We start from the raw sequence: 19,402 nt of genomic DNA on the forward strand, positions 1-19,402 counted from the left end.
AAACTGCAATGTCACTGCATCTCTGAGGGAAAATCAGAAAATAAATCTGCTGTGGACAGTTGCTAGTGGAGCTTTCTTCCTTCTTTTTTTCATGTTCTTCACAAGCATTCAAAATTCGACACATTTCCTTGGAAAGGAAAAATAGGTGGACAGGCAAGCACTCTGTGCTATCATCCCTTGACCACAAGGGCTAGAGAGAAGAGCCTGCTGGGAGATGACATCAGAACCCAACAAATGCTTCAAAAATAAAAATCACTAATATCTGGGGTGTTTAATTGGATTACCTCATGTCTCCACTTGAATACAGGAGGCATATATGGAACCTTGCACAGACACACATCCATGCTCAAGTGACAGACCTCACTATATCATAGTCAGTGATCACAAAAGTTCATTATAAAATGAGACAGAAGTATTTCAAAGTCACCTTCATTTAATTATGCTACAATGTCCTTTGAGAAATAATTTTAAATTAGTATTGTCTAAACAATATCCAGGACCAGAGTAGCAGTGTGCTGTCATTGCACAAACCTGCAGTTACCTAGATCTACCTTAAAGAAATCCCAGCCTAAACATTAAAAGCAGAAAAGAGTGGGATTCTTTGAGACTGCTCTAAATTCCTGTTTGGCATTATTTGTTATTATATGAGGATCTTTCCAAAGCTATTGACATTGCTGATGAGCTCAGCCTCCTAGAAAGGGAGATGTTTGCAAAGAACAAAGTGAGGAGACCTCACTTATTAAGAGCAATCCAAGTGCTCACTAAATCACACGGTTTGTGCTTTGAAAGTAGTAATGATTTTGCTTTACGGAGAAAAGAGAAAATGGAAGAGAAGAGGGATAAGACAAAGATAAAAACAGGCTTAGAAAAAAAGCCAAAAATACCCAGGTATTTTTGCTTTCTTTCAGAACCAGAAACTGGATTATCATCTTCCCTTTTTGACACAGACACAAACAGCAAAGAACCTGCATTTTTCAATTGTATGTGCCTGGCAATGTATAAAGACTATTTAGACAGATTTTCGTGAAGATCTGAACTCAACACATAACCCCTCTTGCCCACTGATCTGTCCATGTCCTTTCCTTCAACATCCACATCTCAGCTTCTCATTCCAAACTAATTTTTGAAGTGAAAGTTTCCTTTTACCTGGTAAAAAAAAAATTATTTCTTTCACAATGTTGTAGCTCATCACTGAACAGGAGATAAAAAGGGAGCAAAATTGCCAATGTGCAAAGCAGCTTGTTTTTAGAATATTTAAAAAAGAAAAAGCTTTTTTATAATGTGGCAGTCTGACTGCTGAATTATCACGTTAACCCTGCTTACGATTGAACAGTGACACTGTTTTGATCTGCAATAAAGAAATAAAAAGGATATAATGTGAACTACTCCTTTTCCAAGTCCTGTCTGCTCAGCCTTACCTTTCCATAGCAATGGAATGGATGGGTCATCACAACTAGAGGCATAACATTTATTACCATCTTCCAGTTCATTGTTGACCGTGTCACCATTTCCAACATTCTTGCTTTTAAGGGTGAAGAAATTTTGCATCCTCACATTGTACCTGAAAGTGCAAAGAAAGGTCTGAAAAGGTTGGATTTTTGCATTTTCTTGGCAAACTTTTAAGCCTCTGAGAACAACTTATGCAGGCAAGCAGTAAAGCCTAGATGCATGTTCTCTGACCACTAATAGGAAATGGAGAGAAAGGACTGTCCATCTCAGTGGCAAGCTGATAGAAAAGCAAGGACTGCACCTATCTCTCATGACATACAGCAAACTGCAAAAAGGCACTAGAGCAGATTTTGTGAAGGCAAAATGCTGGAGCTGTGGATTTTGGAGCCAGGACATTCACTATACAGCAGCTTCTTTCCTCCTGCATCAGCTTGCAATTCACCTCACCGTTTCTCTCAGTACTGTGTTCCCTGTGGGGGGTTCTTGAGCATTTCTGGGATTGCTGACCATACCCTTCTAAAGACAGCATACATCTATTTTAGCACTAGGGGCGGATCTAAGAGGGCAGTCAATGAGCTCTGCTAAGACTTGATGTAGGAGAAAAGGGAGTTCCATTGGGGTGATTTGTGAGGGGAAGGCACCAAGGGATAGAAGTCTAAGCAACTTGCAATAGAAGGGTGGACTCACAGACAATTGCAGTAACAGTCAGACCTCTGACTCTCCTGTCAGAGGCAGTGACACAACAGAAGAAGATGTCAGTATACAGCCTGGTATGAGATGGTCTGAAGATAAATACATGCTTAGCACTCTGTCTAATGTTCCTTGACTTTTTTCTCCAGGAAGTACAAAATATGTGTAAGAGCTGACATGGTGTGTGCTTACAATCCAGAGCAGCCCACAGGCTCTTTATATACCTTTGTATAAACGACATTTTTCTCAACTTTTTCTGAAAGCTACTCTTCCTCCGTGCACTATGAAAAGGATGCATGAAAGTATTTGCTGCTGACTGAGCACAAATCTAGAGTTAAACTGGTTAAGCACAAAACCTAGATCTTACACAGAAACATGACTGGCTGTATTGTCCTCAGGCAGGAAAGCCAAGGACAAAACAAGACCAAAAGAATGATGGTCGGTTAACACCTAAAGGGCATAGCAAGCAGAAGTACTTACTTCATGATAAGTATGTAGAAAAAATACATAATGATGAGTACAAGGCTTTCCCACCTCAAAAAGATAGAAAGAAGTGTTAGAAGGCCATTCAAACAGCTGTATGCTTTACAAGTTTTATGTAGGAGTGTGCCTTAAACATCTGGTACAAGTCACATTTGCGCACACAGAATTCACATCACATTAAAATTAGATGGTGTCTCAGCAGAATGAGGGGGGAAGCAGACTCCCAAGTTTCAATAAACATGCAAATAAAATGCAATGCATATATTTCAGAAATGTGCTAAGCAGACTGAAACCACAGCTACTCTCTGAGGATTGTAACACCAAGGCTTTTTGTCACTTCAGTGCTGAACCACTGAAGCACAGACCAGACACTCTGAGAGCACCGTTAGAAGATGCTTATGATCTTCCACTAGGATTCACATTGGAATGTTCTTTGGAACACCTGGCACCCCCATAAATGTTAACAATCAGAATCAGAGCACAAGAATTTTGGTTACCCTCTCTGCACATGGGAATCTTCAGGCCTTACATACAGCCTCCATTCCTTACAAGTTCCTTAATGTTTCCAGGTTCTTACATTTTCTTTTCATTTTCCCTGACCATCATAAAAACTAAACCCAAAGAAAATACACAGGATTTTCTAAGTGATCAATCCAGCTCATACTCTCAGTGTAGAGAATGAAAGTCATTTACACTACAACTCTATTTACTGGTGGACCTCATGGCAAATGCAGGACTGCATGGAAATAATTTATACAACTTACCATTCTATTTTCTCATCATATATGAACTAGAAGAAGGAAGAAAAGGAAACACATAAATTGACCATTTCTCTGATCTATCTTGAAAACCAGTCAAATTTCTTTAGCAAATATCAACCATATCTAGACAGACCTAACCAAGTTTTGACCCTTTCCAACCAGAAGTTCCAGTGTATAGATTATGCTCCTCACGAAACACAAACCTTGTGAACAAGGCTTGGATCCATGTCAGTGGCTATTGGAAGAACTATTTAGTGAAACAGTGCAAGCATGTGAAAGACAGTCAAATATGCACACATGTACCCCCATGCTGTGCTGTGCAAATGACAGCAAACTCACTTACTCAAAAAAAGTCTTGAGTCCTTTTAACAGCTAGACTAGTTTTAGCAGAACAGGCAGCCACTTTACTTCTCCTCTTGGGCCAAGTGGTTATACACATTTAACTCTACCCAATGTAACTACTGTTACTGAATACACAGCTAGTGATCCACCTGTTTTACAAAATACAAAGTGGATTCTTCCCTGCCTTGCCACCAGACCCATTAAATGTGTACATTCAGGAACTATTACACTGCTCTAGATGAACAAAGTGGTACCTCATCTGTGCTCTACATGGAAAAACTTACCCAGAATCTGAAATTAAATTACTGCATAGAAGCAAGAAACAGACACCTTCCGTATTTAAAATAAAAATGTAGCTCAAAACTTTTCACCTCCACAAGCACTCTCCTAGGACAGAGGAGAGTGCTCTCTACACTGCATAAGAGTAGCCTGCTAGCCTGCAGAACTTTACCAACCCTAGGTATAAAATGAATGGATACTGATGGACATGATGGGCACATATTCCTTGGGGTTGTGTGAAATGTTCACATGTATACCATATTGTGGACCTGAGCCCCCATTTCCAGCTGCCACTAAAACTAGCTAGGAAAATAATTATTTGCCAGTGTGTATCAATAGTTAGCAGCTGGTCCTCCAAAAATTCAAGCAATGAAACACAATAACTGATAAGAGAACTACTTACAACAATAAGAATGATCACAGATATTGTGTAGTATACAGAATCCCGGAACACAGCCCACTGGGTGAGACAAACCACCTGAAAAATACCACAGCTTCAGCCAACAAAAATATGGGATTTCAAAGACCAACAAACAAACAGGCCCCTATCTTAAAATAAATTAGGTGTGTGAGCAGAGTAATTATTATTATTAGGAACAATTCTGAAACCAAATGCAGTTTTATGCTACCATGAAGACCTCTCAGTCTGTTAGACAATGGATCTATAATAAGCATCAGTAATAAAAATCATATAGAAACTTCCATTAATGAAATACATTTCTTACTAATGATACTTGATTTGGTCATAATTTCAATTTTAAAATACAATTCATTGTACTGCAGCAAATCAATTGCTCCTCATTCCATGTATTTGTGGATATATTGGACTTACTACCTGAAAAAATATGATAAACAGTAAAACCATCTATTGAGTGAATGGAGCAGATTTCATGCTTGTGTCCCAGATTCTTTGATCATCATCAGTACCAGGAAGGATCAGCAGATGCCACTGATCAGTTGACTTCAAACACAGTATTGCATGAAGAAGAACCAGTTTCCTCTCTATGCTTCATTTTCAGAGTGCTGAAACTACAGTTGAACTTTTTGGAAACATTTCCTATTTGTAAAGCATTTGTAAATTCGTTCCAGTGTTTGATGTTTTTCACAATGCCATTTTTTCCTGTGATTTTGTCAGTTTGGGTTTTTTTTTAATACTTGCCCATGGAAACCCCTAAATTGCAAGCAATTGAACTATATAAAGACAAGTATCTTACTCACCTGTCCTGCAAACAGTCCACAGACACCAACAATGCAGAGGATGTTGAAAACTGCTGAACCAACAATGGTCCCAACTCCTACATCTCCATGAGTGATAAATACACCTGCAGAGGGAGCAAAACATACATAATTACCTCTGCCGTTTAATTTTAGGTCACTCAGAACATGTACTACCTGAAAAGTAAAGACTGTTTCAAAGATTAACCAAAACATGTTTCATAATCAAGGCTTGCTTCTCTGTGTAATCATTTGTGCTTTTAGTCTAGCTAGCAGCTCGCCAGCTTTGGCTTAAAACCTCTACATATACACTTTTAGTACATGATTTCTTAAGTAGTTAGCTCAACAGTAAGTTCTCTGTTCCACAGGTTGTTAGTGGTGCAATAATCCATTCAAATGCAAACATCTGCAGTCACATTAGAAGCATGGGATTTATTTAAAGCACAGAAGTCTTTCTCCAAGGTGAGCAACCAGGTAACTCTAGCTAAAGTTACCTGATTGCAAAAGGGAGCCTGAAAGACTTACACTCACTGCTTTTCAAGAAGTTGGATGTGAGGTTATGGTGCATTCCTTTAGACAGTATTTCCCTAATGTTTATAAAAATGCCTGTCAGGATAAAGCCTACAAAGGCTTTACTAAAGATTTATCAAATTTAAGCCATCATGCTGCTAGAAAGCTACAACCCAGCTGCCATTACTAAAACTTGGTTGGACAAATCCTACAACTTGAGTGCTGCTATCAATGGCTACAAGCTGTTCAGAAGGGACAGCTGAGGACAGAACAGTGGGAGTGATGCCTATGAGGAAAAGCTGAGGGAGTTGTGTTTGTTCAGCCTGGAGAAGAGAAGACTCTGGGGAGACCTTGTTACAGCCTTTCAATACTTAAAGGGATCTTACAGGAATGACAGGGAGAAACTTTTCAGGACCCCTAGGACAAAGGGTAATGGTTTTAAACCAAAAGAGGGTAGATTCAGATAAAAGGATTAAATTTTTTAAAGTAAGAGTGGTGAGACCCTGGCACAAAGATGGCCCCACCACTGGAAACATTCAGGGTTAGGCTGGATGGAGCAGTGAGCAACCTGATGTGGTTGGAAATGTCCCTGCTCACTGCAGGGCAGCTGAACTAGATGTCCTTCAAAGGTCTCTTCCTCTCTAGGTGGGGTCTCATGAGAGTGGAGTCAAGGGGCACAATCACCTCCCTCGACCTGCTGGCCACACTGCTTTTGGTGCAGCCCAGGATACAGTTGGTTTTCTGGGCTGCAAGTGCACTCTGGATGCACACTGACAGATCATGATGAGCTTCTCATCATCCAACACCCCCAAGTCTTTCTCCTCAGGGCTGCTCTCAATCTACTTCCAAATATATCAAATTACTTCTCAGGGGACTTCAATAAATCTCTTCTTTTACGTCCTGTGTTCAGAATCAGACATTCCTCTCTGTGTTTTGAGAGGAGACTCACAGTTTCATGAGATATTTTGAGCAGTTAATTACACCATGAAACCCAGACTAGCTGACAGCTGCAATTGCTGATTATAAATTGACAGAAGAATGGGTACCTGTGCTTGATCTGCTGCTGATTTCATAACAGCAGATCTCAAAAAAGCTTGTGTGTAGGCTCCATACCTATGACAGATGCAAACAGTTCTGGGGTGGAGCTCCCTGCTGCCATGAATGTGGCTCCAGCAACATCTTCACTCAAATGTAGTTTCTAGAAGAAAACAATTGGTAATTTCAGCACTGCTACTGTATTTACATTGTGGAGTTCTATAATTATGTATGTAAATGAATAGTCAATTGCGGCTTACATGGAGCTGATTAAAGAGAAGTATCTCTGCAGATTCAAAAAGATTGTAAACATCTCACATGGTTTTCATTAATTTACTTAAGGAACTCTAAACACAATCATTCAATTCCCCAGCTCTTAGGGCTTCTAAAATTTGAAAATAAAAATCCCTAAAAGAAAAATAAAACCTTTGTGAACAAATCCTACAAATAGCAGGTTTGATTCTGGCTTCACTTTTCAACTGTGTTAATCAAAAGTGAGTCCGCTGACACAGATCAAATTAGTCCAATTAGACACAGCGAGGCCTGGGTATGGCAGAGAGATCTATTTTTATGACAGTGTCTCTTAAGCTCTAACAGGATATAGATAACCTGGAGTTCTCAGAACAGCATAAACATGTGCAGGTCCTCAAGTGGGCTGCATCAATTTAGTGGTCTGAAGATCTTTCCCTTGAACTATGATCACAGTTTTATAGAGGAGCTTTTTCCTTTCTGAGAGTCTCTAAGCTCATCTTTAGTATACTATTTTTCGTTCAAGAACAGAAAAGTAACTAGTGACAATAGGAGAAGTAAAAAAATCCTGCATTTTTCAAGCAGTTTGCCTGAAAACATCTTAAGCTGATGACAATGGCATCCTACACATCTTGACAAAACATAAACAAAAATACGATCTATTACCAGTCACACTGCTGCAGGAACTCAAACTTAAGTGTGCTATCTGAACTCTTATCTGTTTAAATGTTTAGCAAAACATGAGACAAGAGGTAAAGATTTTCTGAGGGATCAGTGACCAGTAATTGGTACAACCAACTGGTGTAACTTAAAAATGGTGTCTAAGGAGCATGTTGAATACAGAACATCTGGAAAGGGAAAGAAAAGATCCCAACTGAGTATTTTACTACTGCTGATCACCTCCCTTATTTTTCTATTTCTTCTTTCACTGATAAGTGTAAGTTTATAACTCTGAGTAACATTAACAGGTATTTGGTACATTTAGCCATAGGAAAACAGACTTTTTAACTAGCTACAAAAAAATCCCAGGAGTTTTTCATAAAATGGTCCCTCTTATTTTTGTTTAAAAGCAAAAGGGATGAGATTTTCATTTTGACTTTAAAAAGAAGTTAAAATCTACATTTGTATTATGTATTCATTTTATTCACCAAAGTCATACTTAACACAACACTTACATGCCATGTATCAATTCCACCCTGCCACAATCAACTCAGAATCCTACATGTAATTTTGCAAAATCTTCTCAAAGATTATGTAAAGGCATTACATTTACTTTTTTTTCTTTTTGCATATAAAATATGTATTCTCATTCCAGATCCAATATACGTACTTTTCCTATGCATTTTCCCTTTTCTCCACTTTATGCTGGGACCACACACACTTCCTTTCTCCTTGCTGATACAGTGGTAGATGTGCAACAAGATTTGCACAGCCAACGCATTAATTTGTCTATGATTATCTTTTCACAAGTTACTTTTTAAAAAAGGACTACAATAGTAAACCCAACTCATCCATAACCCATACCTCTCCTAGCCACATGCTTCAGGTAGTGGGTTTTGCCAGCTGATCTCATTAAATCTTTGTCTTTTTCTGCTTGAGTGTGGCCAGAGGACAAGTGTGCACAGACCACTGGTACATTTTTTGATGGAAGCTCAAATCATTTGAAAAAGATGAAGGCCCAGAAGTTAACATGAATGAACTCTAAGCAATAATGACACAAAAGGTTTGATTCTCTAAATAAATTTCTAAAAGAGTAATAAAGTTCTTTAACATACCTCACAAATTTTCTCTAAGGATGGAACAAAGAAGTCATCACATACTATGGCCAAAGCATAGAACATATAAAGAGCCTGTAAAGAAAACAAATTCAGGGAATACTTCAGATTTTTCCCATACATGAAAAGAGGAAAAAAGGCAATGCTACCTTTATTCAAACTAGCAGAAATATACAGGTTCTATTTTTATTCCATTCCAAACAAAAATCTCCCTGTTGATAAATTTATGACATAAAACCAGATTTTTTAATGTAACATCTCATTTGGAACAAGAATATTTGTCATACCAAAAAATATGAAAGATACCACACTTTGACAGAACAGGATGCCACAACAGATTTAATATAACAAAAAGTAACAGGTAAAGCTCACAAAGTTACATAGTCATCCTCTGTATTTTTAACTAATTATCAGACCAAGTAATCAAATAAAAAGCAAAACCAGGTTGATTACCAATATTCAGTAAATAATTACACCTGGAAATAAGTGGTCTCTGGCCATGGATCACTGCACCAAAACTCTTAGGAATGATCCAGGTTCCCTGCATACACATGATCCTCCCACTGTCTTATGCAGCTTTACATGCTGTGCCCATGCAGTGGACCTAATCCTGCTGTTGTCCATCAATCACAACTCATTTTCACTTTACTTTCCCTGAGCAAGAATGAAAAACTGGAGCCTGCAGGCCTCACTTGTTTTGTTTTTAACAGAATAAAAAATAAAACTCCACATGATATTTTCTGTATTTTTTAAGGGTTGATTTTTTTGCTTTGTTTTTAATTATAACTGCATCTATTTTATAGAGGCACAAAAAAAAAAAAGAGACTCAAGAATCTTCCACATCATGCTTGGTATCATCAACGAAGGAATGCCAAAGTCTGTCTAGACAACATGAAATACAAGCAGTAGTCATGTGCTCCATTCTGCCAGGATTTTATCTCCAAGAGGATGAAAGAATAGGCACTGCAAATTCAGACTTGCATCTTAATTTTCTTAAATCATAGAATCATTTAGCTTGGAAAAGACCCTTAAGATCATCAAGTCCACCACTATACCTATGTATATATATATATCTATGAATGTATGTCCCTAAGATGTTACCTTTTAAGCAATTGTACTCATATAGACATATTAGAAATACTCGAAGTATTAAAAACTTGTAGATATATATACAGAATTCTACTTAGTAAGGTCACTATGATTATTAATATCTTATTAAAAAATAAAATAAGTAACATAAAAGGAAAACAAAAAGGAAGCACAGTAGAGGAAAACTTACAGCAATGATATGAAGCAGAATTCCTCCCTGTTGACGTTCTTTATTTGTAAATATATCTTCAGGAAACTCATTAATGGCTGAAAGAGAAATATACTTTAAAAAAAATGTACAGCATGTATAAATGGAAAAATAAAAAATAAGGATGCATCTGTAGAAACATATGACCAAACATAAGTGTCTCTTCTGATGTATTGCATTACAAGTTGTGACTTCAGAATTTCTTTTCTGCTCTGTAGTTTTGAGACACTGTGTCATCACAGTTGACATTCTTACTCTTACAGGAACACAGTACAGGATAATTCACAACCTAGTGGTCAAGATGCAGCAATATGCAACGCTTTAATCTATTTTATATGTTTTATAAATATGTTGCAATGCCAACAAAAACTTATATGAATGTAACAGCCAAGTAGGTTCCCTCCTTGTAGTAATACACTGCCATATATAGTAATCTAGTAGAATTTAGTACAGTGAAATACCATTCCATCCATGAGACTGGAATACTCTCTGGAATAATACTGAGATACTATCAGCTTTAAGAACTTCTTGTTAGTTACATCAGCTGACAAAAGCAAAATTTTTCAGACAATTTATTCCCTACCACGTGAAATAGCGTTCAATAAAAAAATGGTAAGCACCCAAAGCATGTGGTTTTTAATAAATTCTGCCTATTAAAAACTAATATTAACTGAAGTGATTCATAACTAAAAAAAAGCATTAAGGAAATTTCCCCTGCGGGAGAAAAGACACAGATCTACAGCCGCTGGCATCTTACACAATATGGTTGTTCTTACACCACTGGCTAAAATACCATGCCCACGTGGATGTATTCAGGACACATATACTACTTTTCTTACTGCAACCCCTGTTTTTTTCTCTGTCTCCTCCATTCAAGCTGTGGCTGTAAGAATACACACAGGACAGCAAAGAGCAGAGCCGTGGCTTGAGTTTCTAGCAATGATAACAGAACCCTGCATGAGGTAGATCTTTTCACATCATCAGATGCAAAGGTGTGCAGCTCCCATAACAGGTGTTTGTGCCAGAAGTATCATCCCCTCACTGCCACCACGTAGCAGAAGGAATATATCTCTGTCCCCTAACTTGACAAAATGGATGTGCAATTTGGAAAGCTATTACTTACCTGGTAATCTCATTCAGCTAACTGTATAATATTTCAAAGTAAAATGTTAAAAATGACTAAGTATAAACTGAAGTTTTAAGAAGCATAAATAAAAATCACCACTTTTCCTAATCTTTCTAAGGCGGCTTTACTTATCTGAAGTTAATACCACAAAAGAAATCAGAAGTTCAGATAACATCAAAGATAAAAGCCAGAAAATAAAAATGAGCCTAGGTCTCTCAGAAAACAAAAGCAAACCAGCTTCACTGCAAACTGCCTTTCTTTATAGATAATGATAATAGTATATTCTGGTGATAATAGTATTAGTAATAAATAACCACAAGTAATAAATACCTGCTTGTCTCACAGAGGTAATATTACATGAATTAGCATGAAGACAGCTTTTCTTGAAGATAATGCTCCTCTCTACAAAGAACTCATGGTGTGCAGCTGTTCTCACAAATAGACAATTCAAAATCTTCTTTAAAAGTCACAGAAATTAAACAAAGCTCTTGAGCTTGGCAGGCAAGATTTCTTCCTTAATGATAGGGACACCTATCAGTCAGTTTCAAGGTACATTCTGGAGTTTTACAGTATAAACATTTGCTGTGTTTATTATCCAAATAATGACAGGTCTTGTTTAACTACATCATCTGTAAGTTCTGTATACCTTATCTACATGCGCTGTTCTTTATTTACTTGCTATATCGTGGCTTAAGTATTTTAAACTATTTGTTTTTCTTACCTACTGCTGTGATAACCTGGTTTACCAGGAAAAGGCTGTTCGGATTCCCTTGGCTCCTACCACAGGCTTGGGAAATCAACAACACTTAACTGAAGGGGGCAGTGGCATTCCCTCATCTGTGTAAACTGACAAGGAATTATGACATTATCAGAGTTTGAGAGAGCAGTCTGCCCTCGTGGTACAATCTGATGTGTGTGCACAGCAAGGCACTGCTCTACTTCATGCAGAGATATTTTCCTCATGTATGGGAGATGGAGTTATCTGGCTGCCTGAGTGGGAGCTGCATCTCCTTGGTTTCTACTGAAAAGAGACAGAACAGATGGGAGAAGGAGATGAAATGAAGAGCAGTACATCTAATGGGGCTAACCTTTGCCAAAAAAAGGAGGGGAACATACACCCATCATCTTAAAACCAGATAGAAATACAGAAATATTTATCCTGCTGGTACTGTTGCAAACTCATGGCTCCTGCAGCTCATCTTATCTAGCACAGATCTCAGGAGGAAGGGAGGGCACCAAGAAAGCCAAGTCTATATTGAAATTGCCATCATTCTGTAGCTCGTTCCCTTCCTTCAATCATTAAATGAGTGGGAAAACAAAAGCAGCTTATCCAGCTACAAACAACTTGGGGGGGACACCACCATCTTTTTCTCTGAGTCATGGACATAAAAAAGTACTTGATCAAGGCATGACAGAAAGGATGATTCACCTTTGATAAAAAGCTCTGGCTGAGCTGCCTGTGGCTAAAAAGCTATAGGAATGCAAGGCACGCCTCAGAACAGACTATAAGAGCAGCTGCACAGCATAATCTGCCTGCATGGCTCTGGAGCAAAGACCTGGCAGGCAGAAGCTGGGCAACCCCGGCAGCCCGGTGACACCTGCCCGGACTTAGGCTGTTAGCGGATTAGTTCTGGGTACCGTGAGAGCATTGCTCCCACATGCCCTGCCCAGACTCTGACAGGCAGGCTGCCAATGAAGTTAAGTTTCAGAATCTCCTAAGCCTGACAACCATCTCAACAACCACGTGGATCTGTGGTTTTATAACCTGCCTTGACATGTGATTTCTTCACCTTATTAGTGGTTGATTTACTCACAACAAGCATGCCAGCTCTTAACACCTGCTAAGCATTCAAGCCTGCTACAACTCTCTACATTCTTCCTCACAGGGAGAATGGATCTGTAGATTTTTGAAGGCTATGTGCAATTAGCTCTGCCTTTGAAGGAAGGGGGTTAGGCACTTGATGTACACAAAAGCTCACTGCCCCTTTTAATGCCTTCATCTTGCTCCTCTCTGCCTTCAGGATGTTGCAGCTACAGATTGCAATGCCTACCCCTTTACCCTGGCATTCAGGGATTGCAGATCATCAGACTCGCCCAGAGCAGAGATGTAAGGTGATGAAGGATAGACAGGAGACGGAATCACATACTTCCACTTTTCCCCCTTCAATAACCATATTCACAAGACAGCTTGAATATTTCAAGTTTGTGTCATTTGTTTAAGCACTGCAAACAGCTTTAGGCACCTCTGCACTTAAGTGTATTTCTGCTTATGTGCAATTCCCTTTTCACATTCCAGATCCTCATCTTCCACAGGCCTGGTGGCATGTTCATACTCATGTAGTTGTGCCTCAGTGACAGTGAACAAACTCATCACTGTGTGCAGAAGTGTGCTTCTTTGTACCTGTTAAGCAAATGCATGCATCATTACCTAGTGTCAGCAGCAAAATGTGAACAGTTTGTGCGACAGGAGTTGAACTTGCAACAAACTTCATGGTACTGCAAATTGCACTCTTTTATAATTCTGCACTAATATGCTACAAGATTTGATTGGAAGCCAAAAAATCATTACTTCTTCCAACAAAATCTCCCTGAATGCAGGGGTCCGGTATCAGCTGATTTCCAATGAATAGGGAAAGTATATTTTAGAACCACTCCTGCTTTTAAACCACTTGTGACTTTAGCCCATACTGCTCTTCAAAATAATTTCACTGGGAAGATTTTTACAGAAACATGGTTAGTGACTTTGAAAGCATTCTCCCATATTGTCTTTACCACGGCTATCAAAAGCGTCAGTCCCCTGCCATCTTTCACCTATTAGCTCAGGTGCTGAAGTGGTACAGTGTCAGGACAGTGGTGACCCTCAGTACATGCAGGTAGTCTCAGGGAATGATGTAATACACTCATCTGATCCTCTTGCACAACCTGTGCACTGTCAATATTGTGATGGTAATTGTGTACTTGAGAAAAGAATAGCAGGTTGCTTTTGCTCATAGTAAAGTATTGACTTTAGTTATGTCATGCAGTGTTAATGGAAACAAAGTCAACCTGAAGATCTTACCATCACAGTGAAACTAGTTTACTCAAATATATAATGTGTCATAGGAAAGTCCTCCTTTTTAATAGTACTTCCCAAATTAGATATAATAAATTTGAACAGTCATTAGAAAATCATGAATGTGTCATAGTACATTAAAGGCATATTTTTAAACAATTACAGGAAGCCTTAAATAACAAAAAACCCCAACATAAATCTCAAATTTTAATATAACCCTTTGTAAAAATCACAAGTTAACATATCCTTAACTAAATTGTCAGTGAGGAAAAATGGTTCACTCAGCAAGTGCATTTAAACATGAAAGCTGGTAACATATAAATCTTACAAGGACCAAAGTAGAAATAAAGAATAATTCACTTATGATATGTTGGATACCCTCTGGAAAAATAAAAAGAATTACCAAGCTTTAAGCTCCCATTCCCATTAGACAGCTGTTTCCAGTTTGCCATAGCAGGATGACTTGTGGATTTTCCCTCAAATGCTCAGTTCAGCTTCTACTGGATACTAAACTAGGCAGCAGTCTCAGCAAATCAAGAACAGGTTACTCAAAGAAACACACATTTGACTTGAAAAAATCTGCAAGGACATTTCTGTAGAGGTAACTCTTTAGTAAATTCATCTCATGGATTACTCTACCTGGGCAACAATAAGCCATCCAAATGAAGTGCAATGAAATTATTTAAAACACCACCCAACCTCTTTGAGAGGCATTTGTGCATCCATGCAAAACTGTGTGATGCTGAAGATCAAGCTTTCTATTTGCAGGCAAAGTACCATCTGTCAGGAGACACACTGAGCATCCTCCTCCATACCACTCACCTCATAAACAGTAGAATTATGAGCAAATTTTATCTCTCTGGTATACTAATTCAATTTGCATTGCTCAACCCAAAGAAGACTGCCAAATGTGATTATATGTGCAATGGTAAAGTGGCAGCTTATGAAGCAAATGACTGACTTGACTCTCATCTACTAAAGCCATTTGATGTATGATTGTAAAGGATGGTATATTTATTAAATAGCCTTGAAAACTCTCTTTCCATCAGTATGAGGCTTTGAAAATATCTAGACAAGACTAAATGAGCTACAATAAAAAGTCAAATTATTACCTTATTAAATTCTGGACTTACACTGATTTTCTCTTAGCTTTCATAAAGAAGAAAAATATTTGCACTCATTAACTCAATGTAAAACAATGAATAAAAACACATGAAGAATTATCTGTCAACCAAAAAAACTGAAGGGCATGTTGAAATCTCAGGTCCTGATCTAGCGGGTGATGACACAAGGATGCACATGAGGATGCATCAGCACATCACAGAGCTTTCATGTGTACTAGCCTTTGTGTTAATGGTTTTAATGTGTTCAATATAACTCTAAAAGGTTCCCATGGTTTGGGATCACATTGTTTTTGTTTTTTTTCTCTCTGGCCTTCAGACCAGTTACACAATTTATGAACTCTTCTAGCATTTTCTCTTATTATGACACTGGTTTTCCACAAAGCATGTGTGTGTTTTTCAAAACCCCACCCATGGACACTAACCCTTTTATTTTACACATCAGATTTCTAAACCAGGATACTAAAATAATTTTCACTTTCTCCCATTTTTTACCTAGTGACTCATCCTGCCTCAGCTCTGTTTATACTACTCTGAGCCTAGGCTGGCAAAGCAGCTCAAGCACTGGCATACTCCAGCACTGGTGCAGCTTATTTGGATATAACATGTCATTTCCCAGCTCAGGGAATAATTCTGGTTCTCAGGACTGAATATACACTGTGGAATAATGTGAACAGGTTTAGATTTTACTACCACTTGACTGTTCTGTGAATTAACCACAGATATGAGTTACCAGTAAAAAAATGGTGTCTCCTACATGGAATTTGCCTCTGGTTTCCCATTCTGAGCTTCATACATTTGACATTCCCTCTCCTCTTCCACCTTTCTCTCATTTTTGTTTCCTGAAAGTTGAAGGCTTCTATGGTCTTTAGCATCTTGTTCCACTTGAGGGAGAGAGCCCTCCAGCAGTGCTGGGTTTTGGACTCAGTTTGCCTGTGTCCTTTCTAAATACAGATAGAAAGTGATGTTCCTGGCAAGATTACTACCTTTTGGAAAAGGGATAATAACTGGATTAACTACCAGTACTGTGACTCATATAAAAAGGAGAGTTATTAAAAGGTCAGGCAATGTTTCATACCTACAGAAAAGAATAATTCCTTATATTTTCACAGGCAAGCCTTCCAGCGGCAAACAAGCTGGAGAATCAAACATCACACTATGAGGTTTTGGTATTATCAGCTCAAGCTCAATGAAGCCTTGTTTTGAAATTTTTTTTACTCCCAGTCAGACTCTAAAATCTCTTCCAGAACTAAAGGATGGAAAGTATTTATGCTAACTGTTCAGCCTAATCACTTATAAACTCCATTTGTTCACCTCAAAATAACACCAAGGAGAGGCTGCTTTGTCTGACATGTCAATAGCATCTTCAAGGGGATTTCACTGCAGATCTATTCATAAACTGTATTGCCAGGGGAAAAATTACAATCTGGTTTCTGTAACAATGGGCTTTGAAAATCAACCAGACAAGTTGTAGCACTTCCCTGAAAAGATTACAAAAAATGTAACATAATTTTAAGACACTGTAGACTAGTGACCCCCTTTGAAATGACCCAATCCATCTAGCACAAAAGCACACTTTCACAGATATTTGGTATTAACTCCCCAGTTTTGTTACTGAGTATGCCCTTGGAGCTGCTTTTACTTATACTGCTGTATTATGCCTAATGAATAGCTTGACAATCAGAGTAAACCACTATCTCTTCCTTGGTTACCAAAATTACTCTCTCAGGAGGTAGTGCACAAGGAACAACCACCACAGAAGCTGCCCTTGACCATTTTCCTACACTACAGAATTTCATAGCAGGAAGAAAATCTTCCCTGTGCTGCTTGACTATGCAAGCAAGAGGGGTCAGTTAAGTGAATTGGGTCCAAGGCAGAAATCTTCTTCTCTGAATATCTGAAGACCTCATTTGGCAGAGGGATGCATTATCAGTCCATCCCATTATTACTCCATTGATGCCACATGAACAGAGGGCTCAAAACTGCCCTTCAAAAAGTAAAGCTGGCTCCCATTGCAGACCTAATATGAAAGACAATTACATTTATGAATGGATATAATTGAAAGGACAGGAAATAATGTCTTTCCTTATAAAATATCCCTGATCCTGTTCCATGAACATCTCGGCTTGCAAAACTACTACAGAAGTACTTTTCTGTACAACTGAGTTCCTTCTACCTGCCCTTCTTCAGTGAATAAAATAGGGTGGTTACTACCTCCTTACACATGTTGGAGATAGACCTCAAATAATACTGAATATGAGGAGGATATTTCCTGCCTGGTACACCCTCAGAAGAAGTGACAACATTCAAATGGCAAAATGACTGGCAAAATTGACTTGATCCAAGTCAGACCACAGATTATGTTAGAATTGCTGGTAGCCAGAAAAGCTACCAGGTTACTTGAAAACTGAACAGATCACATGTAGAAAACACTGAGAAGAAAGAAATAAGCAACCACTAGAGCTGCCACAGAAGCTATCATTCAGAACAGAAGTGCACTTTAAATGAAACTGTGCTATTGTGCCTTCAGCACAGTTAATGCATAATAATAGGCTTTTGAATCCCTTCTACTTCAGTAAAAGCTTCAGCATGGCTCATTTAAAAGCAGCTGTATTGGCACATGCCACTCTTTTTTGCCAAATGCATGGAAAAGGAAATGGAATTTAATATTTAAAATATACCCCATCCAAGTAGCAATTTTACCCATCCAGGGAAATAGTGATATTCTTTATTGTGCTATTCTTCAAGTTGATATGGCACAAAAACTATACATGGCTAAGATTCTACTAGGCTAAGATTAACTTAAACAAACTGTTTCTCTAGAAACAAGTGGGCATGAGATAGCAGAGCAACAGCAGACTTTAAGACAGGCATACTGAGATCACAGAAAGGCATGAAATCAAGTCAGGCATGAGTATTGTTTAAACTTTCCTTACTTAGAAGCATCTCTTTATAGATATAGAAGAAAAATTATGGAAAGCAGCTGTAAAAAGACCTACTCAAACATTTATTCCACACCTGCCAATTTAAAATTGTTTGCAACAGTGAGTTTTCCTGCGCTTCATTCAAAAAACTCCTTTAACCAAGAGGGAACAGGTAAAATTGAAAGATGCTGCAATGAGGCAGAGGTTTTAAGGCTATTCATTTGGTGGCCTTTCAGAGGCCAGAATACCCGAGATAGTTCAGTACAGGCAAGTTCCAACATTTTCAAGGAACTCAGACACCCAACCCAGCCATTACAAAAATCAGGCTGTTGATACCACAAGCTGTGATCTGCCAATTAATTCTCTGAATTTTAGTTTTATTTTGGAAGGAAGTTGAATTTTGAATGATTGTTTCAAGTTGCACATACTAAGCTCTCAAAAAACCCCAGCAGTGTTAAAAACCACTGGATGAAGTCAGGCTTTGAAGTCAAGTATTTAGTACAGCTTTTGGTTCCATGTACCCCTCAGTGCTTTGAAAGACTCATTTGCATATGGAAATCAGAAGCACAACAGTTTTTCCATGTGAGCCACACTCATGTGGTATAGCCAAGTCTCATTACCTCTTTGTAAAACATGCAATATCTGTTTTTTACTTTTTCTGAAACCATGGTCCTGAAATCATGCAATTATGTAAGAACATCAGATTTCTCTTAAAACAAAAAATCTGCTTCTAGCCTTTGTGTTTGTAGAAGAGTGCCCAAGCCCAAAAATCTAAAGGACTTCCAAAACCCAGAAGGCAAACAAAAAAGAGACCCAGGCTTATTGTTTATTTTTTAAACAAACATCACAATTTTGTGAGGCCAGGTTCATACTTTTTGAGCACACAGGATTACTAGCATTACTCCTCAGTTCATATGCTTTAGCTCAAAGTCACAAATACATGAACATTCCCACATGTGGTTTCTGCTCAATAATTTAAAATGATGTCAACATTTCTTATGCCACAGACTAACATCTACTTCACCTTTTCCACATAAGTAATCCCCTTCAAGGCAACTAAGATTTAACCCTCCAAGTCCTATGTCATGACTCCT

The 19,402-nt window shown here is 38.3% G+C and overlaps 1 protein-coding gene across 2 annotated transcripts in view; it reads right to left on the reverse strand.

Moving 5' to 3' along the window:
• Window positions 1-19,402, reverse strand: part of SLC24A4 (solute carrier family 24 member 4) — a 90,057-nt gene that overhangs the window by 27,337 nt on the left and 43,318 nt on the right. The window contains exons 3-10 of one of the 2 annotated variants that reach the window (XM_085061523.1): window positions 10,068-10,144; window positions 8,789-8,863; window positions 6,843-6,927; window positions 5,223-5,326; window positions 4,408-4,482; window positions 3,387-3,412; window positions 2,620-2,673; window positions 1,476-1,561 (exon numbers count right to left, since the gene is read on the reverse strand). In XM_085061523.1, the coding sequence (XP_084917649.1) occupies window positions 1,476-1,561; window positions 2,620-2,673; window positions 3,387-3,412; window positions 4,408-4,482; window positions 5,223-5,326; window positions 6,843-6,927; window positions 8,789-8,863; window positions 10,068-10,144 (582 nt within the window). Of the gene's footprint in view, window positions 1-1,418; window positions 1,562-2,619; window positions 2,674-3,386; window positions 3,413-4,407; window positions 4,483-5,222; window positions 5,327-6,842; window positions 6,928-8,788; window positions 8,864-10,067; window positions 10,145-19,402 lie in introns of both variants that reach the window. The other variant, XM_085061522.1, reaches the window with a different exon arrangement.

This window comes from Lichenostomus cassidix, chromosome 5 (assembly GCF_008360975.1).
Source record: "Lichenostomus cassidix isolate B80296 chromosome 5, HeHo_3.0, whole genome shotgun sequence".
NCBI lineage: Eukaryota > Metazoa > Chordata > Aves > Passeriformes > Meliphagidae > Lichenostomus > Lichenostomus cassidix.